The following is a 25369-nucleotide window of genomic DNA, read 5'->3' as shown; positions in this document are numbered from 1 at the left end:
CCTTATATTATGAGATTTTTAAATGATACTATTTTGTGCCATTTAATCATTGATGGATTTTCTGAGTTCTGTCTACATTGTCAGTTGCTTTTTTTGCTAAGGAAAATTTTTCTGTAACTCTATAGTTACAGAATCTAACACAAACATATGACTTGAAGTAGATGTCCAGAAAAAAATACCATAGATTTTGATGATTTTAAACTTCTCCTTTGAAGCAAGACCTAGGTGACTAAAGTATTATTCTAGAATACAATTGGAAATTAAATGAATCTGCTGTTCAGTAACTTATTTTGCCTCTCATGATTTGTTGCTATAACACAAATTTTTTCCTAATTGTATTGAGAAATAATCAACATACATCATTGTATAAGTTTCAGGCACATGGCATGATGGTTTGATTTACGTACATCGTTACCACATTATTACCACAGTAGGTTCAGCTAACATCTGTCCTCTCATGGAGATATGATAAAGGGAAAGACAGAAGAAAAGAAAAAAGGAAAAAAAATTCTTCTTATGATGAGATATATTAGTATTTGCTTTCTTAACAAATTTTCTATATAACATATAGCAATGTTATATGTTACACCTTTTGACCACCTTCCTCCAGTTCCCTCCGCCTGCACCCTCCACCTCTGGTAACCACAAGTCTGATCTCTTGTTCTGTGAGTTCATTTGTTTTTTTTTTTTTTTTTTTTAAATTCCACATATAAGTGAGATTGTACAATATTTGTCTTTGTCTGACTTATCTCATTTAACATAATGCTTTCAAAGTCCATCCATGTTGTCACAAATGGTAGGATTTCCTTATTTTTTATGGCTTAATAGTATTCTGTTGTATATATATACTACAACTTTATTGATGGATGCATGCATCAATGGGCACAGGTGTTTCCAGACTTGGCTATTGTGAATAATGCTGCTATGAACATAAGGTTGCATATCTTTTTGAGTTAGTGTTTTTTTATTTTTTTAAGATTTTTATTATTTATTTGACAGAGAGAGATCACAAGTGGACAGAGAGGCAAGCAGAGAGAGAGAGAGAGAGAGAGGAGGAAACAGGCTCCCTGCGGAGCAGAGAGCCCGATGTGGGACTCGATCCCAGGACCCTGAGATCATGACCTGAGCTGAAAGCAGAGGCTTAACCCACTGAGCCACCCAGGTGCCCTGAGTTAGTGTTTTTGTTTCCTTTGGCTATATTCCTAGAAGTAGAATTGCTGGATCATATCATAGTTCTCTTTTTAATTTTTTCAGGATCCTTCATACTGTTTTCCACAGTGGCTGTACCAACTTACATTCCTACCAGCAGTGCAGGAGGGGTCCCCTTTCTCCATATCCTCAACGGCATTTGTTATCTCTTGTCTTTTTGTTGATGGCCATTCTAACAGGTGTGAGATGATTATATCACTGTGGTTTTAATTTGCATTTCCCTAATGACTAGTGATGTCAAGCTTCTTTTTCTGTACCTGATGGCCTTTTGTCTGTCTTCTTTGGAGAAATATCTCTTTGGGTCCTTTGCCCATTTTTTGATTGGGTTATTTGTTTTTTTATTTGAGTCGTGTGAGTTCTCTATATGTTTGGGTATTAATCTGTTATCAGCTATATGGTTTGCAAATATTTTTTCCCATTCTATAGGTTGTCTTTTCACTTTGTTGATGGTTTCCTTTGCTGTGCAGAAGGTTTTCAGCTTGATGGAGTTCCACTTGTTTATTTTTGATTTTATTGCTTGTGCTTTTGGTATCAAATCCGAAAGAATCATCACCAAGACCCATGTCAAGGAACTTTGTTCCTATGTTTTCTTCTAGGGGTTTTATGGCTTTAGGTCTTATGTTTAAATCTTTAATCCTTTTTGAGTTAATTTCTGTGAGTGATGAAAGGTGTAAGCTACGGGTTCAGTTTCATTCTTTTACATGTGAGTATCCAATTATCCTATAACCATTTGTTGAAAAGACTGTCTTTTCTTCATCGAGAGCTCTTGGTTCCCTTGTCATATATTAACTGACCACGTATGCTTGGGTTTATTTCTGGGATTTCACAGAAACTTAAAGATTTATTTATTTATTTATGATGCCATTTTATTATAAAATCTCGCTTACCATTATTCTGGTTTAATTATTTAACAAAAATCTTTCACAGACTCAGCATTTCTTTGCACATTTAATGCCAAGAAACACAGAAAGAGCTGAACTAAACTACCAAAGCTTTTTACTTTTTGACCTAAACTGCCAAAGATTTTTACTTTTTGCTTGCCAAAAACTGAAAGTAGGTTTCTTTCTTTTAAATTTGCCATTTATTAAATCTGAAGACTGCTAAAAGGATATTTCTTTCTGGATATTGACTTTCAGGATGGATTCCAGTGAGAGATGAGACGGTAGGACTTAGTGAATAAGGTGGAGTTTGGAGAGTTGCAACATGTTCTTAAGGCCCCTGGAGATTGCTTAATTCCACTGAATTGAGGTGATTTTGTGTAGGCATCTGTGAATGTATATGATGGGTGAATGTTGGTTTGGATGTCTCATAATGTTTAAGAGTTAAAAATTAATAGCTCATACTGTTATTTTCAGGAGCTGGTGATGATACACGAACTTGGGGGCCACCTTTTGTGGGGACAGAAAGTACTTATTTCCTCAGTGTTAATCGAAATAAAAAAGTAAGAATATAATTTCTTTCTTTGTTTTTTTAAATATAATTCTTTTGTAATAACAAAACTTTTGATATTACCTTGGCTCATTCATTTCTGTCCTTTTCTTGTATATATAATTAGTACTTAAAAGAAGGTGAAATTTTATTCATTCACTAGTTACAAAATAGAAACAAGAGAGCTTTTTACTAATTTTCCTTCTCTACTAACTTATTTCATGAGAATTTATAATGGTTTATAATGGAATAATTTTATTAAAGAGAGAAATCATTTGATTCTTTACATTTTATTCTTTCAGAGATTGCTAATTGCATAACACTTGGTATTATTATTTGAAAAAATTTTACTAGAATCCTTGCTATCATCCTAATATATCTCCATTGCAGATAAAAATCAGTAACGATAATTCAAATGCTTCTTCATGAGGAAAATACACTTTAACAGGAGAACATATGATATGAATGGCTTCCTTATTGAACTGTCAGTAATATGAAAACCTTTTTATTATTTTAATATATATATTTTAATTTTTAGAGTATAGCTGTTAATATCAAGGATCCCAAAGGGGTGAAAATCATCAAAGAGGTACAGTATGCTCTATGGAAGATATCTTACCGCCTGGGTTGTAACTGGGGATTTGAACATGAGTTAAAGTGTTTTAAAACTTTATTTCATTGGCAATCGCTAATTTTCCTGTAAACGCCATTTAAGAATTTAACTTTACATTTATTGTAAGTGAAATTTGCTTTCTAATTTCTTATATGTTTTGTATAATATTTCTCTACCCTGTGAAAGTTTTCAGTCATAATACTATCTACTGTTGACTGAATGCCTACTCTGCATCACTCTTAGGCTTGGACACTTTCCATATATTATTCCCTCAGATCCTCAGGATTTGACTTGTAAGTGGGTATTAGAATCCTCATTTTCATGGGAGGGCAGTAAGTCTCATGGGCTCAGGGGATGCTCCGAAGAGGACATAGCTTGTAAAGGGAAGAGCTGAGGTTTGAACCCGGTGATGGGGGTCCCATCACTGGAGAGCCCAAGCTTTTCTAACCTTTATTCAGATGGCTAATATGTCCAGAGCTGATTTCAGCATCTTTGCTTGAGGGGCAAGATTGGGTACTGGTTTGGTGCACCCTAGTTCTCCACTGCGGAGGTTCTAATCCTTCTTTCTTTACTTATTAGCTTACGTGACTTCAGGTAGGTGATGTCAGCTTTTTTTTTTTTTTTAAGATTTTCTTGCCTTAAAGATTGTTCTTGCCTTAAGTCTCCTCTTTCTGTTCTGTCTCTCAGTATCATCTTCAGTGGTCACAGTTCCTGACTCTTTGCTTCTATTTCAGAGCATTCTGATATTTTATCCTAAGTAGTCAAGGATTCAGATTTGATTGAGCAAATACTTTGCTGTTTCATTAGAACTTCTCAATAGGTGGAATTCATAACTCCTGCTACTAGTGCGTAAGTGTGCTTTTGAGTATTTTAGGACTGCATGTATGATTCTGACCAAAGTAAACAAATCTCCAGGACTTCCTTCTTGCTGTCCTTGGATCTTGCCAGTCTTTTACTATTCTACTTTGAATTACATTTACATTCTACCTTGAATTAACTTTCTTTTTCTTTTTTTTTTAATAATTAAAAAAATTTTTTTTAAGGATTTTATTTATTTTTTTGACAGATTGGGAACAGAAGCAGGGGGAGTGGGAGAGGAAGCAGCAGACCTCCCACCAAGCAGGGAACCTGATGCGGGGCTTGATCCCAGGACCCTGGGATCATGACCCGAGCCAAAGGCAGATGCCTAATGACTGAGCCACCGAGGCGCCCCTATAATTAAAAAATTTTTAAATTTATTTGACAGAGATAGAGACAGCGAGAGAGGGAACACAGGCAAGGGGGGTGGGAGAGGGAGAAGGAGGCTTCCCACTAAGAAGGGAGCCTGATGCGGGGCTTGATCCCAGGACTATGGGATCATGACCTGAGCTGAAGGCAGATGCCCAGGCGCCCCTGAATTAACTTTCATTATGAGCTTGATTTCTCTTCGTGTCTGATTGATAATAGTAAAGTACATTTCAAGTCATATTAAACTTAAATAAATTGTATTGGGGACATTATTGATGTCTGTTGCTTTTAGCTAGTTCCATGTTTTTAGCTTTTAGCATGTTATATATCTTATTGCCTAGGGAAAAAATTATTTTTTGCCTAGTCTTTTTAAGCTTTCTGGCATCGATTCCTCTTTCAGCTTAAGAGTAGCAAAACAACCTCTTTATTCAGACCATGGTGGCTATGATTGCTAATATACTGAGTTTAGTTTATGGAAACAGTTCCAAAGTAGCATACAAAGCAATCAGCTGGATACATGAGAGCTTCAAAAATTAGGACTCCTTTGTCTACTAGGCTAACTAGGAACAGCTTGAGCAAAAAACAAAACTCTGCTTAGAAAATCTATGTAGAGCCCAGTATTTTCATAACAATATGATTTATTAACTTTCTGACATATCATTTATATTTCAAATAATTCTCTATGTTAACTAGTTGACAGTCACAATATCCATATTGTGTGCACATGATATGTTCCAAAGAGCAATGTCATGGATTTTATTTCCTTTCTTTCTTTCTTTCTTTCTTTCTTTCTTTCTTTCTTTCTTTCTTTCTTTCTTTCTTTCTTTCTCTTTCTTTCTCTTTCTTTCTTTCTTTCTTTCTTTCTTTCTTATTTTTTTTTTAAAGATTTTATTTATTTGTTTGACAGAGAGAGAGATCACAAGTAGGCAGAGCAGCAGGCAGAGAGAGGGAGAATCAGGCTCCCCGCTGAGCAGAGAGCCTGATGCGGGGCTTGAACCCAGGGTCCTTGGGACCATGACCTGAGCTGAAGGCAGAGGCTTAATCCTCTGAGCCACCCAGGAGCCCCTGGATTTTATTTTCTTACGTGAAATTCAGATGTACAAAATAGCTGAAAGAGAGTATAGTGAACTTTCTTCAACCCTATGCCTAGATGTAATAATGTTAATATATTGCTGTATTTGCTTATTTACATATGTATGCCTATGTGTGTGTTTGTGTGTGTATTTTAAAACTATTTTATATATTTTATTTTTCTAAGATTTATTTATTTATTTATTTAAAGAGTGTGAGCAGGGAGAGGGGCAGGGGAAGAGGGAGAGAGAATCTCAAGCACACTCTGCACTGAGCACGGAGCCCAGTGTGGGGCTTGATCATGACTCTGAGATCATGACCTGAGCCATAATGAAGAGTCTGATGCTGAACTAACTGAGCCACCCAGACGCCTCGTGAACTATCTTAAAGTGGAAGATAGGAAACTTTGTGCTGAAATCTTTCAGAATACTTTTCCTGCCAATAAGCATATTCTTTGATATAACACTTAAAAAATTATTTTATGATTTCTTTAGCAATGTGGTTAAATTATTATCATCACTTTCCTTTCTATTTCTGATCTCCACTGTGTTCTTAAATTACGTATAACAAAGAGTCAGAATTAGATACTCTGTATTTCAACTTAATTTTAGTTCTTATTTACTCTTTGGCTAGAAGGAGGATTTTCTTTCTTCTGTTTTAGAAAGAAAAAGATAGTAGCTTCTCTAACTCATACAAAATTGTGCTTGCTTTTTATTCTGGGCCAGATTCTAGGATAGTTTTTTAGGTGATTTGTGAGCGCTTAGATGAGGAAGAGGTGATCAGCAGTAAAACTGGAAACCAGTCCTCTCACTTTATTTCTTAGTAGATTATTGTATTTGGGAAATGCCAGTAAATAGCTGGGCTCCTTTGAAGCAATTGTCATACATAACACTTGTAGTTAGAGTGGGGAGCAGTGTAACTCAGAGGGAGTTTTCTGATGTTATGATTTTAGCACCCTTTTTTTTTTTTAAAGATTTTATTTATTTAATTGAGAGAGAGAGAGAGTGAGAGAGAGTGAGCGGTGGGGGAGGAGCAGAGGGAGAGAGAGAGAGAGAAAGAGAAGCAGACTCCTTGCGAAGCAGGAAGCCCAATGCAGGCTCCATTCCAGGCCCTGGAGGCTGTGACCTGAGCCGAAGTTAGATGCTTAACTGCCTGAGCCACCCAGGCGCCCCATATTTTAACATTTTTGTGTTAGAATTTTTATGAATGATTAGCTGAAGCTTTAGGAAACATACATGATCTTGAAATGGCTGAATATCCTGAAACAGAGAAGGAGAGAATAAGTTGAATGACAGAGCAACGAAGAATCAATATCTAGCAAGTGGCTAAGACATCTTTAAAATAAATATTTATAAAATGGAGAAAAGAAAAATTTCTGCACTATATACTTTTTTGGGATAGTTCTTTATAAATATTAGAATGCACACATACTCAGTTCTTGGGTAAGCTTAAAAACTACTGTGCATCTTTATGAGTAGAAATGTGTAGCTCGGGGCACCTGGGTAGCTCAGTGGGTTGAGCCTCTGCCTTTGGCTCGGATCATGATCTCTGGGTCTTGGGGTTGAGCCCCGTGTCAAGATCTCTGCTCTGGGGACACCTGGGTGGCTCAGTTGGTTAAGCAGCTGCCTTCGGCTCAGGTCATGATCCCAGCATCCTAGGATCGAGTCCCACGTCAGGCTCCTTGCTCGGCAGGGAGCCTGCTTCTCCTTCTGCCTCTGCCTGCCCCTCTGTCTGCCTGTGCTCACTCTCTCTCTCTCTTTGACAAATAAATAAATAAAATCTTAAAAAAAAAAAAAAGATCTCTGCTCTGGCGGGGAGCCTGCTTCCCCCTCTCTTTCTGCCTGCCTCTCTGCCTGCTCTTTTCCTCTCTCTGTCAAATAAATAAATAAAATCTTAAATAAAAAAAAAAAGAAATGTGTAGCTCTTAAACTCACCTGTTCCATATTTTTTTAATAATGTGATAGAGCCAGACTGCCTGGTGCTCTGAGCACAGCTCTTGTTAGTAAAAGAATCTTTGTCATGTTATACAAATACTAATACATGTTCATGGAAAAAAATTAATATTTTACTATATCATGTCAAATCTCTTTATACCCTTGTATACTCATTTTGCCCCAAAACACGAGATAATGTAATGTATGTTGTTTTTTAATCTGCTTATTTTGAGTATTTTATAATATTTTTAATACTTTTTTATTAGCATAACTTATTTGTTTTATTTATTTTTTTGTCTTACTCAAACAGTGAATTTATTTGTGGTCCATCTGGATACTTAATGTATATTGAGATGTGATTTAGAGTTCCACAAAGTCTGAAAATACAAATAGTCTACACAGTTAAAATGTTTTTTGTTGTGGTAGAATATATAGAACATAAAAATTTCCGTTTTAACCATTTTTAAGTGTACAATTCAGTGGCATTAGTTACATTCATGTGAATCACTACTGCTATCTGTTTCTAAAAGGTTTCATCACCCCAGACAGAAACTGTACCTGTTAAGCAATAGCTCTCCACTTCCCTCTCCCTCCAGCCCCTGATAAACTCTCATCTACTTTGTGTCTCTATGGATTTGCCTATTCTGAATATTTTATATAAGTGAAATCATACAAGTTTTATACTTTTGTGTCTGGTTAATTTCACTGAGCATAATGTTTTCAAGGTTTGTCCATGTTGTACCATGTATCAGAACTTCGTTCTTTATTTAATGGCTGAATAATATTCTGCTTTATGGGTACATTTGTCCATTGATGGGCACTTGGATTATTTCCACCTTTTGGCTATTGTGAGTCACGGTGCTATGAACATTTGCATACAAGTACCTGTTCGAGTCTCTGTTTTTGGTTCTTTTGAGTATATACCTAGGAGTGGTATTGCTGGGTCATAGGGTAATTCTATGTTTAACTTCTTGAAATACCCACACAGGGTTTTTTAAAATTAAAAATAATTCATTAAATGCCCTTTGCGTAAGGTACGACATAACGCACTGTGCAGAATGTATGCAACGAGAGCTGATCCATGTAGAAACCTATATGTGTTTGATGTAGTTTGTGTCCTTTTCTGCCGGCAGGAGTGCCTACACGGGGTTACCGTTTAATAGTTTTTTTTTCTTATGGTTAATTAAATACATTTAGAACTTTTTGGAAAGGAAACATCTGAAAAGTATAAAAGGATTTCTGAATCACATTTATATGTATTAAGTGCCCATATGTGCAGGTTGTAATGAGGAATATTACATAGTAAGGATGGAGAATAGCAAAGACATTGTATCTAGTTTCTTCTACAGGATTTAAGATGTTTTTCATATATTTTTATTTATTTACATATTTATATATATGTATTATATAAATATATAATTAAATATATATAAAATATATAATATATTAATAATATAAAATATATAATAAAATAAAATAATATATAATAAGATAAATATATATTTATTTAAAGGTTTTTCTATTTACTTATTAGAGACAGAGAGACAGCGGGAGAGGGAACACAAGCAGGGGTAGTAGGAGAGGGAGAATCAGGCTTCCCTCCAATCAGGGAGACCGATGCGGGACTCGACCCCACGACCCTGGGATCCTGACCTGAGCCAAAGGAAGCCGCTTAATGACTTAATGACCAGGCGGCCCTGTTTTTCATATATTTTTGTACATGTATTTTAACTTTTCTATCTAAGCTACTTGAGACTATATTAGGACCATGTAACCTAGATATTTCTTACATTTAATGTAAGCATATCCCCTTAACACCATGCTATTTGCTGAATATTTTAGTGGCCATTGTCTTATTGTCTATAATATCTCATAGTAGTTGACCCACTGGTGCCTTTATATTCATTTAATTCTACTTTGTAATTCTACTTTTCCTGTCATTTTTCTGGACTATTACAATGTGAGGATCAACTGTGTTTACTAAAATCCAAATTGTGTCATGTGGGGGTTTGTTCAAAGGTTGGAAGTCCCTTAAGAAGTCTGACTCATCTTCCCCTCCTTCCTCAGCTTGCAGCTGTTTGTGATGTATTTGTGGAAAACTACGTCCCTGGCAGGCTGTCTGCTATGGGCCTTGGATATGAAGATATAGACAAGATTGCCCCTCACATCATCTACTGTTCCATCACAGGTATTTTGATCCCACACTCTTGTCAGTGAATAGATTTTCTAGTTAGTTGGCTTTCCTTGTTCCTGTAAGAAACCTCTTGCTTGTATTGGTTTTCTTGAAGTGATTTTGTTCTCCCTAGCCCTCGCTCTCTAATTAATCATGATAGGTAACCGAAATGAAGATTTTTCATGTATTTATTGGCTGTTTGTATTCTTGAATTGTACGCCTGTAGTTTTGTTTGTTTGTTTTTGCAAATTTTTCTATTGATATTTTACAGACATTTACAAAATACTGTTATTAATTCATACATAGAATTGTAGGTGAAATATTAATTGGCTTTAGGGTAGTGCAGGAAATCAACATATCCCCTTAATTTATTCAAAGGTGTTAAGCCAGGTGAAGGAAAAGAGTTCAGTAAAGTCTTCCAGATTGTTTAGCTGGGGAATGTTGTGGGTGTTTGTGTGTGTGTATGTGTTAGGTCCAAGGAAAAAAGGTTATTATTTGAGTTAATTTAATCTATTTTTAAGCACTTATCTATTAATTAGGGAGGTAATATAGAAAAGTGGCTGTGAAAATTCTTAGTTACATTAATAGTTTTTATCAGAAAAAATTATAGAATTTTCACTCTTCATTCATCTACCAAATATTTACTGCAGGCATGTGATTTGCCGGGCAGTATTCTAAGGTTCTGGGATGTGGCCGTGGATAATACATGGAGGTTTGCCTTATGTTATAGGTTAAGGAGATAGATAGTAAATAAATAAACATATTCTTTAAGTTTTTTATTTTTTTGTAATTGAGCCTATTAATGATAAGGGCTAAAGAGAAATAAAGTAGGGCAAGAGGGATGGGGTGAGGAGGAGCTGTTTTATACTTGGAGATAAGTGAAAGCTCCCCTGGGGGTGCCCGGGTGGTTCAGTTGGTGAAGAGTCTGCATTTCGCTCAGGTCATGATCCTGGGGTCCTAGGATTGAGCCCCACAGTGAGCTCCATGCTCAGCAGGGAGCCTGCTTTTCTCTCTCCCTGTGCCTCTCCTCCCCATCCCCCCACACCCACTCATGCTTTCACTCTCTCTCTCTCTCTCAAATGAGTAAATAAAATGCTAAAAAAAAAAACAAAAAAGAGAGAGAAGTCTCCCTCGATAAATTGACATTTGAGCAGAGACCTGGATGAAGTAAAGGAGTGAATCATACAGATATTGGCAATGATGGCTTCAGGAAGGGGAAACAGCAGGTGCAAAGGACCTGAGACAGGAATGTGGGGGGCATGTTTGAGGACCATCGAGGATGGCTGAAGCAGGGAACAAGGGGAATGTAACAGTAAGAAAAACAGGAAGGTATTGGTTAGCAAGGTGCTTGTTGGCACCTCTTAAGGAATTTGACTTTTACTTTGAATAAGTTTGTAAGGTAATGGAGTATTTTGAACAGAAGAATGATAATAATCTGACGTATTTATATTTTTTTATTTTTTAAAAATTTCACCTGTTTATTTATTTATTTATTAACATATAATGGATTATCTGTTTCAGGGGTACAGGTCTGTGAATCATCAGTCTTACACAATTCACAGCACTCACCATGGCACATACCCTCCCTAATGTCCATCCCCCAGCCACCCCATCCCTCCCACCGCCCTTCACTCCAGCAACCCTCAGTTTGTTTCCTGAGATTAAGTCTATTATGGTTTATCTTCCTCTCTGGTTTTGTCTCATTTCATTTTTTTCCTCTATTCCCCCATGATCCTCTGCCTTTTTTCTCAAATTCCATGTATCAGTGAGATCATATGATACTTGTTTTTCTCTGATTGACTTATTTTGCTTAGCATAATACCCTCTAGTTCCATCCACGTGATCTGATGTATTTTTAAAAGTATCACTTTTCTTTTCCTTTCCTTCTCCTAACGTCCTGAGAAACAAAAACTGAGGGTTTTGGAGGGGAGAGGGGTAGGGGCTTGGGTGAGCCTGGTGGTGGGTATTAAGGAGGGGACGTATTGCATGGAGCACTGGGTGTGGTACATAAACAATGAATCTTGGAACACTGGGGAGAAAAGCCCCCCCCCACCATAAAAGGATCACTTTAGCTACCATGTTGACAACAGACAGTAGAGGACAATGTTACAAGTGGAAGAACAATTGTGAAGCTATTAAACTACTCCAGGCCAGAGATACTGGCAGCTTGAATTAGGGTAGGAGTGGTGGGGGTAGTTGAGGAGCGATAGGATTAAAAATGTTTCTTTATTAGTCATAAAGTAATAATTACCAAAATACTCCCATTTCTATGCATTCAGGTTAATTGAGATATAATAATGCTTTGACTATGACATATTACTTTAGTATAAATGATGCTTTTCACAGTATAATTATGTGGTGCTTTTTAAATGTAGATTAAGCTATAACTGCAATGTTTGGTCGATATTATTTTAGAGGGGATGATTGTTAACTTCCCTACCGAATCAACAGGAGAGCCAGCGTCTGTAAATAGTAGATGACTCTTTGCCACTAACTCTGACTCTTTCTTAAATGTACTATTTTATAGATATGTAATCATACTTCAGTCTTTGTGTCTGAATATCAATATTTATATGTGTCAGAAAGAGGGAAAGGTTTTTCCTTAAAATTTCACAGTCTATTGGAAATGTGGAGGTCTAAATTACTAAAATAGGTAAAATATTATCTTCACATTACCTTGTTATTATAAAATGCTACATAACTTGCAAATAAACCATCTTCAATGACGGTGAATATTTATTTCTCATTCCCATGAATTTGCATTGGCTGAGATTCAGCTGATCCAGACTGGTTAGATTTGGCTCCAAGTTTCAGGGGTTGGGGGTCTGCTGTGCTGTACCTGTCTTTCACACTCCTTGGACCAGTGGCCACCAAAGGCATGTTTTCCTCATAATGAAAGGCAAGAGTACAGGAGAATGAGCCTCACCTCACAAGCACATTTAAAACATTAGCTACATCCCATTGGCTTGCATTCCTTTGGTCAAGGCGAGTCACTCGACTAAGCCCAATACCACTGCATAGTGAAATATGTTTTACTCTTGTGGCAGGATCTACAGAGTCACATGGCAAGGCATGGATTCCAAGAGGGGTAAAGATTAGGAATAATAATGTATTTTATCACATCCCCGAGCCAAACAAAAGTGCTCATCCACTTGGGGGGGCACCTGGGTGGCTCAGTCGGTTAAGCATCTAACTCATCTCAGGTAATGATATCAGGGTCCTTGGATGGAGCCCCAGGTTGGGCTGCCGGCTTCCCACTCGGCAGGGAGTCTGCTTCTTCTCTCCCTCTGCCCCTTCCCCTGCTCCTTCACTGTCCCTCAAATAAATACATAACATCTAAAAAAAAGAAAAGCTACTCCACTTGGGAAGCCTCACAGTTCCCAAAGTTTCACATCTATAACTAACTACAGTTAAAGCCAGCAGTTCTTCTGGGTCTTGGCTTGTGGTTAGAGGATCTCTGCATTTTCTTCCAGCTCTCAGATCCGTGTTCACATTTTAGTGTGTCGAAGGGCCCTGGAGATAGATTGTATAATGTGGAGATTCTCAGCTATGGGGAGAGTGCAGATTTGATATGCTTTTCGGTGATAGGGATGGGGGAATAAGGGGGTGATGGGGAGAGGCACTTACAGTCTGAACAAGCACCTTCCATAATTCTGTAATCCTCTACATCCCCATCTCCTGACAATCATGAGAAAAACACCCATACAGTTCATTCTCCTTTATTTCCTGATAAGGAAAGAGGTCCGGAATGCCACGAGACCTCCAGTCACACGGCTATTTCATGGCAGATGGCTTTACAATTCAGGCCTCTTGACTAAATATTAAGTGCCTCTGTGCTTTCCATATTTAGATGTCTATCATTGTTGTATGTTACATTGTTATAACTTACATTGTCAAGTGATGACAAGACACTGAACAGCTTGACTTGAGAAGAATATAGTCTTGGTCTTCTCTTTCATTTGTTGCTAATCATATTTACTCGTCAGGGAGTCTAAATGTCAACGGAGTCTTTGGAAGCGGAGGTCGTTTATGAGTCATGAATCTGTGTGTATATAAAGTAAAGGCCATCTCTTTTGTAAAAGTTTGATATTCTTGGTAATCAGTGTTTGTTTTTGATATTTTTTTAAAAATAAGACTGATTAGATCAGTCTAAAGTTGCACATGTTATGATTGGGATCCTAGACTTCCCTGATGTTTCCCAGTGGCATTGCTGTTCTGTCAGTGCTGTCCAAGCCCAAATAGTCTGTTCTCACTCACATGTTGGCCTTACTGCTGATGAGAGTAATCTTAGAATGGCTGGGAGATTTATTTTAATGCACTCTGACAGTTGTGTGGTTGAGATTGCCTCAGTCTGTGAAATCTGGTCTGCAGGACAAAAATGCTCGACTGATCACAAGGGAGGAAGAACCGGATTATTTTTGTTAGCAAGGTCCTCTTACCATTTCGGAGTATGAACATTAGGGGGCAGTGTTTAAAAAGCTATCATTCACTAGGAATTACTTTTAAATTTGAGAAAACTCATGTGTCCTCTGTACCAGTGGGTAAAGAAAATCTCTGAAAGGGCATATTTATATTCTTAAAGAAGTTTTGTTTTTTAAACTGACCATTCTCTACCTCTTTATACTTTCAGTATAATGATATTCTCCATGGCACTTTAATTTTAAGTTGTACCCTCTTTCCTTTGTTTCTTCTGAGCATGTTATTAATTATAAAAAGTTAGCAGTAAAAATCCTCTCTACCACATTTAAAAATATTTACTTTTTTTCTTCTTATTAACTTCATTGCTCTTTTTTCCTAGAAGGATAAACATTGCCTTATATTATTGACCAGACTAATTTTGTGGTAGGAACATTGTGTCTGCCCTTTAATAATTTTTTGGGGGGTTGGGAAAGGGCTTTGCCAAGTACCTTTTTGATTTTTGTGAATTCCCCAATGGCATTTTCTTAATCTCTGTCCTTGTATGGACAGATTACAGGATTCTGCTTGAGGATAGGTCCTCAAGAGGGACCTCAGAACTCATTATCAGAGAGAATATTTTAAGAGAGTTAGACCCATTCTTTAGTTTTAAGTAGAAAAAAATCTGAGAGCTCTACTTATGAGCTAAGAATAGCTAAGACAGTTTTAAGAAAGAACCTGGTGGGCAGATTTGCCTTGTTAGATAAAAAGACTGATACAACTTGGAGTAATAATATAGTGTGGTATTAGTATGAGGATAAGAAATACATCTATGGAACAGAATAGAGAGCTCAGAAACATGCTGGAATATATATGGAAACATGTTTTTTTTTTAGGGCTTATACTCCAGATCATTAAAGGGTAGAATATGCAATAATTGATGGTAGAACATTTGTTATCCTTACGGGAAAAGATAAACTTGATCTTGAGTTTATTCTATATAGTAACATAATGTTGATTTATGCCCTAAATATAAAAAGTAAAACTTTAAAACTTTTAGAAAACAATATAGGACAATGTCTTTATGACCTTAGGGCAGGGAAGAATTTTGTAGACAACATACGAAAAGTATGAACTACAAAGGAAGAGACTGATAAACTTGACTACTTATTAAAGTGAAAAACTTTTGTGCCTCAAAAGCCACTATAAAAAAGCAAGCAGATGAGTCACAGACCCTGGAAGATAACTGACAAAGGATTAATAACCAGAATATCTTAAAAATTTTCTTTAAACCCAATAGAAGAAAAGAGAAACAGTTCAACAGACAAATGGGCCGAGCTCCAGAAAAGGAAACCTGAATGGCCATAGAAAGTTACTCAGGCTCAGTAGTTTTTAGAAACATGCAAATTACACTGTATGTTAACTAACTAAAATTTAAATAAAAAAAGAAAAATGCAAATTAAAACAAGAATAGTATTCCACTTCACACCTAAGAGATTGACAGACATTTAAAAACCTGACTCTACCAGACAAAGGAATCTGTGAACATTGCTGGAGGACACATACCCATGTTGGAAAATGATATCCATGTTGGGAGTAATTTGGCAAGTTGTTTTGAGATTGTACACAAATCTACCCTATGATCTCCAGTTTTCACTTTTAGGTACATCCCTATAGAAAGTCTCAAACATGTGCATGAGGGGACATGAAGAATGTTCATAGCAGCATTGTTTGTAATAGCAAAAAGGTGAAAATATGAGATGAAGTATATTTCAGTAGGAGAATGGCTAAATGTGTAATATAATGAATGGGATACCATTAACCAATGGAAAGAGTAAGCTGGAACAACATGAATTCAGTTAGATGAATTTTCCAAACATAAAATTCAGTGAAGAAAGCAAGTTACAAATAGCGATACACAGGATGATACTGTTTAAGTAGAGTTAAGATAATAAAAATTGTATATATTTTTTAGTAATTCACTTAAGTGTGGTTAAAATATAAAGACATACATGGTGATGAAAAATACTAAATTTAAGAGAATGATTACCCCTGGGGAGTGGGGAGGGAGGGATATGGGACAGGGTAGGGACATACACGGGACTTCAACTATATTTGCCAAATACACATGCATATTTGTTATATTATTCTGTGTACCTTTTTATGTTCAGCATAGCAAAAGATCCAGAAATACCCAAGTAATTCCCTCTCACCTTCCCTCCCCCCCTTTCTCTGTCTCCCTTCTCCCACTCTAACACATATTTCATGAGCTTCTGTATTTCCCGGCTCATTGAGTGTATGGGATGAACAATACAGACATGATTTCTGCCTTTAGGAGCTTACAGCCTAGTGTTAGAGACATTTTATAAAGAAGTTAAAAAAATCATATGGCAAGTACTAATAAATTGTGTTAGTACTATGACAGAGATTCATAGAGGAGGGGATGCATAGTGTCAGAAAAGCCCTTTCTGGGGAGTTATCATTTAAAGACCTAAAACAGGAGAAGGAACCAGCCATTTGAAGATCAAAGGGAGGAGCATTTCAGGCAGCAAAAATATCATGTGCAAAGGTCCTGAGGTAGGAAGGATCTAAAGTCCTTTAAAAGCCTACGAGAAAGCCAATGTGCCTGAAATACCAAAAACAATCAGAATGCTTGAGAAGACACTGTGTAGGGGTGAAAATGCTATGGCATACAGGGAAGGATTTCAGCCGTAGAGGGATATGATCCAGATTACATTAAAAATAATCTTTAAAATAGGTAGGAATCAAATACTGACTAACCTGCTGAAGGACTTTCATTAATAACATTGGACATGGAATTATGCAACCATAAAAAAGGATGAGGTCTGGCATTTGTGATATTGAATGGACCTAGAGCATTATGCTAAGTGAAATAAGTCAGAGAAAGACAAATACCATTTGATTTTACTCATATGTGGAAGCTAAGAAACAAAACGAATGAATAAAAAACAAAAAGCAGAATCAGACCTAGAAATACAGAGAACAAACTGATATTTGCCAGGGGTGGGGAAGGGGTGGGCCAAATAGGTGAAGGGGAGTGGGAGGTACTGGCTTCCAGTAATGGAATGAATAAGTCATGAGAATAAGAGGCACCGCACAGGGAATATAATCAATAATGTAATAGTATTACAGAGTGATAGAATGTAGCTATATTTGTGAGTGTAACAATGTATAGAGAGTTGAATTACTTACATTGTACACCTGAAACTAATGTAATGTGTGTCAGTATGCTAAAAACAAAAAACAAAAAACTGACAAACTTCTAGTCATGCTGACCAAGATAAAAAGATACAAAGATACAAAGTTAACTCATATCGGGAATGAAAGAAGGGTCATCACTTCTGACAACAAAGACATTAAAAGATATCAACAGAGTATTGCAAATAACCCCATGCCCGTGAATTCAAAAACCGAGATGAAATAGAATAGAATAAATCCTTAGAAGACACAACGTACCAAAACTTACTCCAGAATAATGTGAATTGTGCTATACCTATTAGAGAAATTACATTTTTAGTCGAAAACTTTTCAGAAAAAACTTTAGGCCCAGATGGTTTCACTGGTGAATCTCACCAAACATTGAGTAAGAAATACTACCAATTCTACACAATGTCTTCCAGAAAAAAGAAAAGGAGGGAATCCTTCCAAATTCATTTTATGAGGCCAGAAGCACCCTGATTCCAAACTAGAGACATTCCAATAAAAGAAAACCAATGACCAATATCTCTCATGAACATGGAAGTAAAAATTCTCAACAAAATAGGGACAAATTGGATCCAGCAGTATATAAAATCATAATACATCACAATCGAGTCGGATTCATCCCAGGAATTTAGGTCGAGTCAACTTTCAAAATCTATGCTAAGCATATTAGCGCACGAAAGAAGGACATAGGAGAAAAGCTGCATGACCTTTGGCTTTGGCAGTGACTTTAGACATTTGATGGCAAGAGCATGACCTACTTGGCCATCAAAGGGAGTGTGGTCCTGCTTCATACTACTAGATGGATGAACCTCAGAAACATCAAACTGTATGAAACAGTACAGATGCAAAAGGCTAGTCTGATTCCATTTATATGAAATGTCTAAGAAAAGACAAACTTATAAGCTGGAAAGAAGATCAGTGGTTGCCTAAGGCTGGAGATGGGCTTGGGGGATTAACTGCAAAGAAGCATGAGGAAAGTTTTTAGATTGTGGTGATGTTTGTAAAACTCTGTATGTTGATTTATGGACTTTCAATGGATGTATTTAATGCTGTATAAATGATGTTTTCATAAAGCTCCCTAAAAAAATGAAAAAAAAAAAAAAAAGAAACCACTGGACATTGAAAGAAGGTTCATATTCCAGAGAGTAGTGATTAAGATAAAATTTCCTTAGATTACTGAAGAAATCCCCATGCCTCCATAGTGTTTCAGCGTCAGTAGCAGAAAACGGTGAGCCCAAATGGCCATGGCAAACCATCCAGTGACTGCATCCAACATTCATATCATGGCAAGGACGATACAAAACAGAACATTGCTGCACTTGGATTCTTAGGGAGTGAGCTGGTCTGTATGTGTGTGTATCTATTCTCATCATTTTCTGCATATTCACCACATAACCTCATCTCTTAAAGAAGAATTACTGGGGTGCCTGGGTGGCTCAGTGGGTTAAGCCTCTGCCTTGGGTTCAGGTCATGATCTCAGGGTCCTGGGATTGAGCCCTGCATCAGGCTCTCTGCTCAGCTCTCTGCTTCCCTGTCTCCCCCCCCCCCCCCCGCCTCTCTGCCTACTTGTGATCTCTGTCAAATAAATAAATAAAATCTTAAAAAAAAAAGAATATCTAGATGTCTGCCTGCACTGTAAACCCATAAACATGTTGAAGGGGAGAAAAAGAAGGAAGGAAGGAAAGGCAGGAGGAACGGATGGAGGGAGAGAAGGTTGGAAGAAAGAAGGGAAGGAAGGAAAGAAGAGAAAGAATTAAGGTGTGTGGGATAACAATGGGCAAGGTTTTTTTTTTTAACCTCTGAAGATTGTTGTCCAGTTTAGGGCACATGACATTCACATGGCAGTAAGCATCATTTCTAGACTGAATAAATAGTCAGTATGGATATGACATTGAAAGGAATCCTTATAGTCAAAATAACTGGAAACTACTGGTCTGAATTATGAATGTCTTGGTCGCACCCTATTCTCTCCGGAAATGTTTTTCTTTTCTCCAGAAATCCAGAGTATTGTGGCCATCTGTCCAACTTTATAGTCAGTGATCCCCAGCAAAAGTGTGGTTTGACTTATTTACCATTTCATACCAAACTCATTATTTAAACAAATAATGACACCATCTCTGCTGGGGAAGGGAAACTTAACACATAAATACAAGATTTCAAAACACGGCCCATAAAGCTAGGGACTGAGATTATATTTTGTCTGTAGACATGGACTGACTCCAGAAAGTGACTTTATGCCTTTATTTTATCCCCAAAGGGAATAACCTCTTTATCTTTAAATACTTCTTTTTACCCTTACACATATAACAGATGTGTTGTACGAGTTGGACTCAGTGGAGTAGATGCAGAAACTTTATTCTCTCCCACCCTACCTCTGCAACCTGTATCCTTGACTCATTTTCATTTTTCATGGATGAAATCCCAGACAAGTCCTATGTTTTTTTCCTGGTTGTTTCATTTAAAGTATTAAAAAGTCCAGCCCAATCTAAAACCATAACTTCAGACTCTTGTGCAGTTTATGACTTTTCCCTTTCCCCAACTTGGGCCTGCCTTTTTGGGAGCCTGGGGAGAGAAAGAGAGAGGTGGAAGGGGAGAGAGAGGAGAGAGAGAGAGAGAGAGGGAAAGAGTATGTGTGTGTTGGAAGGTGATAGTTTCTTCATTCTTCCATGATTCTTCTCTTCCCTGTTGCTAGCTGCTGTGTGTAATTCCTTCAGAGTCAGGCTCTCTTAGGGAAAGGGAAGTGAGTATCCCATTAGGGTACACAAAAGCCTTTGATTGACAGGTGTAGTTGGAGCCTTGCATTGGAGACTTCTGTATACCTGAAACTCATTTGGTGGTTCTTTGTCTTGTGGGGAGCTTTGTAGGATCCTGAGACCTTTGGACTGTAGTTCTTCCCCTTCAGCCCCTGTCTTTTTGTGGTCCTCTGTACACAGTCCTCTATACATAGACTATGTGTACACACATGTTCCTATAGGCATCAGAATAAAGTTTCTGCTTAACCTTATGGGTAGAATTCCTTTTAAACAAGCTAGTTCTGCTCTTCTGATGGGCCACTTGGCTCATAGGGCATACCATCCGTTTCTATCATTGGGGGTAGTGCAATTTATTTCCAAACCTGTTACTTTTGCTGCATTTAACCGAAGAAACCATAACATCTTGCTTTTGGTATGTTTTTAGGCAACAAGTCAAGTCCTTAGGTAATTTCAAGTTCTCAGAACACAGGCCAAGATCACAGATGCTTTTTTTTTTTTTTTTTTTTTTTTTTTTTTTTTTTGAAGTCTCCTTCAACTGGCTTGAAGTAAGGGGGAAACAATTTGCCCCTCCCCTGTGGCAGGGTGAAATGCACAGCATGCCAACAACTCTTTCTAAGGAAGCCCTTGCTAAAGGTCTTATTTGCCTCCCTACCTTTTCTTGCATACCTTCAAATGGATGATAAGCTAAGGGCAGCAAAACTGGTTTCATGATATTTTAGCATCATCCACACTGGCATTCTGGCACTTCTAGCATTGTTTTTGGGTTTGACGCCTCAGATGAACAGAGACAAGGGAGTTCCATTTGAACATTCTTTAACTCAAATTTTGACAAACCTGAGATATCGGTCTTAAAATTTTTTAAGTATAAAAGGATAATATTTGATGATAAAGTGTCTTGACTGACTTCATAGGCATTCTCAAATATTTAAACACAAGTGTAAAGGTCAAGTTTTTCCATATACACAATTTCTAAATAAAGATCTTTTCCCATTAGCAAATACTGCTTTAAGGCTGATACGGAGTTGTTACTGGATAAAAGGAACATTATGATAGTTTCCCTTGGGAACTCTTCATGAAACTGTGAAATTAAGGGAATCTACTGGACTGGAACATGAACAAAATGACTTCCCATTACGTTAAAAGAGACGAAATTGCTCTTCTTAAAAGAGTTCTGCTTTTTTAAAAGCATTCTGTATTTATGGATATGCACTGAGTACTATTTCATCACACAATTTTATACATGAATGTATGTTTGACCTACTTCAGTCCTCAGTTACTTTTATTTTTCATATACTATTGATCAATAAAAGAGGAGCTCAAGACTTGAGAAGGAGGTTGAGCTGTTTTCTGAATGCTTTGTAATTCCAGAAGCAAAGAAATCGGCTCGGCCTAGCAATATGGTATAAATCTAGAGTCAGTTGGCTTCACCTTTGGTCTCTGATTTCTAATATATGGATGATAGTTCCCAATTCAAGGAACTCCTTGGGAACTCGAGACCAGCAGGAGGGAAAAAGATGACAACATTAGTTCATGTTAAAGTAGTAATTATTTCAAAATCTTCACAAATCAGATGATTTATGGATCATGCCAGATAACACATGTCAAGACTTAGCCCTCATCCCAAAACCCTGTCATCGAACTGAATCATTTCCCTTTATGGTATTAGGCCTGGGAAATAAATCCATAAATTTAAAGAAGTAATGCTAGATAAGAAGAAATGTTATACTTAAAAGGATGCAAAAAATAAATGTTAGATAAAATTTAGATAGCATAAATTTCATGAGTGCTAATAATACTTTTTCCATTCTGTCGATGGTCTTCCTAGCCAGCATTAGTGCACTGCTACAACTTTCAGTCCTTTACTTGAACTACAGTATTTTTCATCACAGAGCTTAAAAGTATGTGGAGTTAAGTCATAGTCACGCAATCCTAAAAGATCAGAGATGTTGATAAACTATCAGATTGCAGAATCAGTGATTCTGTTTTGTAAACAATGTAAAACCCACAAAAGTTTATCAAGTGAAAAAATACCAGCATTAAAAAATTTGGCAAACATATTTGGGTATAATAAAAACTAGTCTAACAAACATGCCAATTAAAAAATGGGCAAAGGACCTGAATAGATATTTCTCCAAAGAGGATATACAAATGCCAACGAGCACATGAGAAGATGCTCGACAGTATTAATTGTTTGGGAAGTTCAAATAAAGACCAAAATGAGATAGCACCTCATACCGATTAGGGTGGCTACACAAAATTAATTGTTGGTGAGGTTATAGGTTATATAATTGGAACCCTTGTGCACTGTTGGTGGGGTATGTAACCCACGATGGAGGTCCCTCAAAGATTTGAACAGAATTAACACATGAGCCAGCAATTCGACTTCTGAGTATATATGCAAAAGAATGGAAACCCGAGGCTTGAACAGGTGTTTGCACGTGTGTGTTCATCGAAGCAGCATTATTCAGAATGGCCGGAAGTTGGAAGCAACCCCAGTGTCCATTAACGAAGGCGCGGGTGGATGAAAAAACTGTAGTATGTACATTCAATGGGATAACATTCAGCTTAAAAGGAAGGGAAATTCTGACACGTGCCACAATGTGGATGAACCCTGAAGATGTTATGATACGTGAAATAAGCCTGACACAAAAGGACAAATACTTACATCCCGTTTACAGCCTCCTGATTCATAGAGAGAGGAAGTAGAAGGGTCATTCTGGGGGCTTGGGGGGAGGGGAAAGCGGGGAAGTGCAAAGGTTCAGTTTGGGAAGATGAAAAGTTTAGGACCCAGTCGGTGGTAATGGTTGCACAACATCAACACTCCCGCACTGTACACTTGAGCCTGGTTAAAATGGTGAATTTTATGTTGTGTGTGCTTTATCACCATTGAAAACGTAAAAATTAGCATGAAAAAATAGAATAAAAGAAAACATTTAAGTAAAAAAAGAGTTTAAACTACAAGGTAGACTATGGGAAAAATTCTAGTTATTATGTCACAGCCACAGGAATATGTCTTGCTGTATCTGGAATAGTGGTATGCAGATACAGGTACTTGATGACTAAGTATAAAACGTTCCTTTGTTCAGGAATAAACTGATTCTTATGGGTGTAAATTAAAAACCCTTTATTTCAAGGATTTTTCTTTTTTGTTTCTTTTCAGTCTGATGGGATTAGCGTATATATTAGAATATACTTGTATGTTTGCTTAATACTAAATACTGATCAACATTCCATTTTTGGGGGGTCAAAATCCTATTCCATAATAGTACTTCTATGCCTTTAGATTCTTTTTGCTTTTCACCCTATATTTATCATTCCGTTGTAAATAATTTATCATTCCTAACATTGTCTAGGAAATACTCAAAGGGTTGAGGCAAATATTTATTCATTTAAATGAATACTTTCTGGAGAGAAGAATTGCCTGCTAGGATAAATAGTTACAATCATGCATTATAATTGATCAGAATTGCTGGTCTTAACTTCGAAAGAAAGATAGAAATGCTTAAGTGTTGTCAATCTGACAAATGAAATTTTATGGTCCCAAATATTTGTTTATGTATTTATTTTAGAAAAGATTTTATTCATTTATTTGGCAGACAGAGATCACAAGTAGGCAGAGAGGAAGGCAGAGAGAGAGAAGGAAGCAGGCTCCCTGCCAAGCAAAGAGTGGGGCTCGATCCCAGGACCCTGAGATCATGAACTGAGCCAGAGGCAGAGGCTTAACTCAGTGAGCCACCCAGGCGACTGGTCCCATATATTTCTAGGAGGGTACATTTCTTCTACTCCAGCCAGAAATTTCAATCTTGTTTCTCACAGCTCTCCAAGGAAAGCCAAAATGATAGTGGGGATCTACCTTTATCTCAGTTAGATACACCCAGAATTTTATGTGTTCTCTTTACTACCCTTATATTTTGAGTCTTCTCTTCCTGTACTGTGGTGTCTCGTGTGCTTGGGCTTATGTACTCTCAGTTCTGTTTCTAACCCAGCATATGGGTGCAGTGATTCTCCTAAGCTGTACATCCTGTCCACACAGATAACCCTCATTTAGACCTTCTACCTGCCGGTGTTTGGTTGAAGGTGCTCAGGATCATTTATCAGCAAAAGTCTTCAGTGTTTATCTTCAGTGCTTCTGTGTGTCTTTCCTTCTTTGAATGGAATACTGTATGCCTGTGTCCTCTATTCCTCCATCATTTCCGGTCTGATCTGCCCTTTGGACTTGAATTGTTTCTTAGGACACCCGGAGGCCTTGGGGATTACAGACGTAAGCTGTTTGGTCTGTCTTTTTGACTGTCGTGAGTTATGCAGTCTTAAAAACAACCAGAGCTAATGTGAAAGGCATAGAATTATTAACCGTGTGGCCCAAATACTTTTCAGGTGAAAAATAAGGGTTGGGAAAGAGGGATAAGTCACAGGAAGAATCTCACCTTGTGAGACATAGGTGTGGAGAGGCACCTTTTGGAATGTGTTTCCCTCTTGTTCCGCCTGCCACTGCACTCCCAGCATTTCACTGGATTCTTTGCAGTTCCCCAGTTCAGTTACAAGAGGAGGGGCCTGCCATTTTTGAACATAAAGTTTTATAGGAACACAGCCATGCCCATGTGTTTATATATTATCTATGGCTATTTTTGTGTTGCAACAGCAGAGTTGAGTAGTTCATCGGAGAACATCCTCCCACCCCAACTCACAAAGCCCAAAATATTTACTGTCTGGTGCTTGGCAGAATTTGCAGGCCCCAGATCTAGAGTATTTGGTATGCGTGTCTTGGATGGCAGGATGACACCACAGGATGGAGAGGAGAAAACCCACCCTTTTCCTTTTATTTTATTTACTTATTCCCGTTTGCTCCCTTTTGAGTCAAAACTCTGAGGGTCTTTAAGATAGAAAATGCATTATGATGTGAAAGCCGGGAATCTAAGTCCTGTGCCTACATTCCCAAGAATGGGAATAATTCTCTGTAACAAAAGTAATTACAGATGTAATAAGAAACGAAATCAGGAAGATATTTACATTTGGCTTGGCTATCTAAAATAATATCTAAGATTTATTGAGTATTTATTATGTGTTAGGCGCTGTGCTAAATATCTATTATGTATTATCACATAAAATAGCACATAATTGGCATAATTACATATAGGCAGATCTTGTAATTATATTAATTGCTTATCAATTATAAAAGACACCAGGCAGTGTCATCCAAAAAAGCTCTCAACGAGGATTTATGAGACTTGTATGAGATTGTCTTCTGACCCTGGGGAAGTCATTACGTTGATCTGATCTTAAAAGTTCTCATCTCTAAAATGGAGGTAAATCTGAAATGTAATTCATGAACGTTCCTTCAGAT

General features: G+C 37.3%; 1 protein-coding gene across 11 annotated transcripts in view; it reads left to right on the top strand.

The window, feature by feature from the left end:
• The window catches only part of SUGCT (succinyl-CoA:glutarate-CoA transferase), an 802332-nt gene that overhangs the window by 33050 nt on the left and 743913 nt on the right, over positions 1-25369 (top strand). For all 11 annotated transcript variants that reach the window (XR_007121423.1, XM_047694504.1, XM_047694502.1 and 8 more), the window contains exons 4-6: positions 2565-2650; positions 3176-3226; positions 9550-9670. Coding sequence is in view for 10 of the 11 variants with exons in the window: in XM_047694504.1 (XP_047550460.1) it covers positions 2565-2650; positions 3176-3226; positions 9550-9670 (258 nt within the window). In the remaining variant the exon portion in view is untranslated. The remainder of the gene's footprint in view (positions 1-2564; positions 2651-3175; positions 3227-9549; positions 9671-25369) is intronic.

This window comes from Lutra lutra, chromosome 11, assembly GCF_902655055.1.
Source record: "Lutra lutra chromosome 11, mLutLut1.2, whole genome shotgun sequence".
Taxonomy (NCBI): Eukaryota; Metazoa; Chordata; class Mammalia; order Carnivora; family Mustelidae; genus Lutra; species Lutra lutra.
This window is presented reverse-complemented; position numbering and strand designations above follow the sequence as displayed.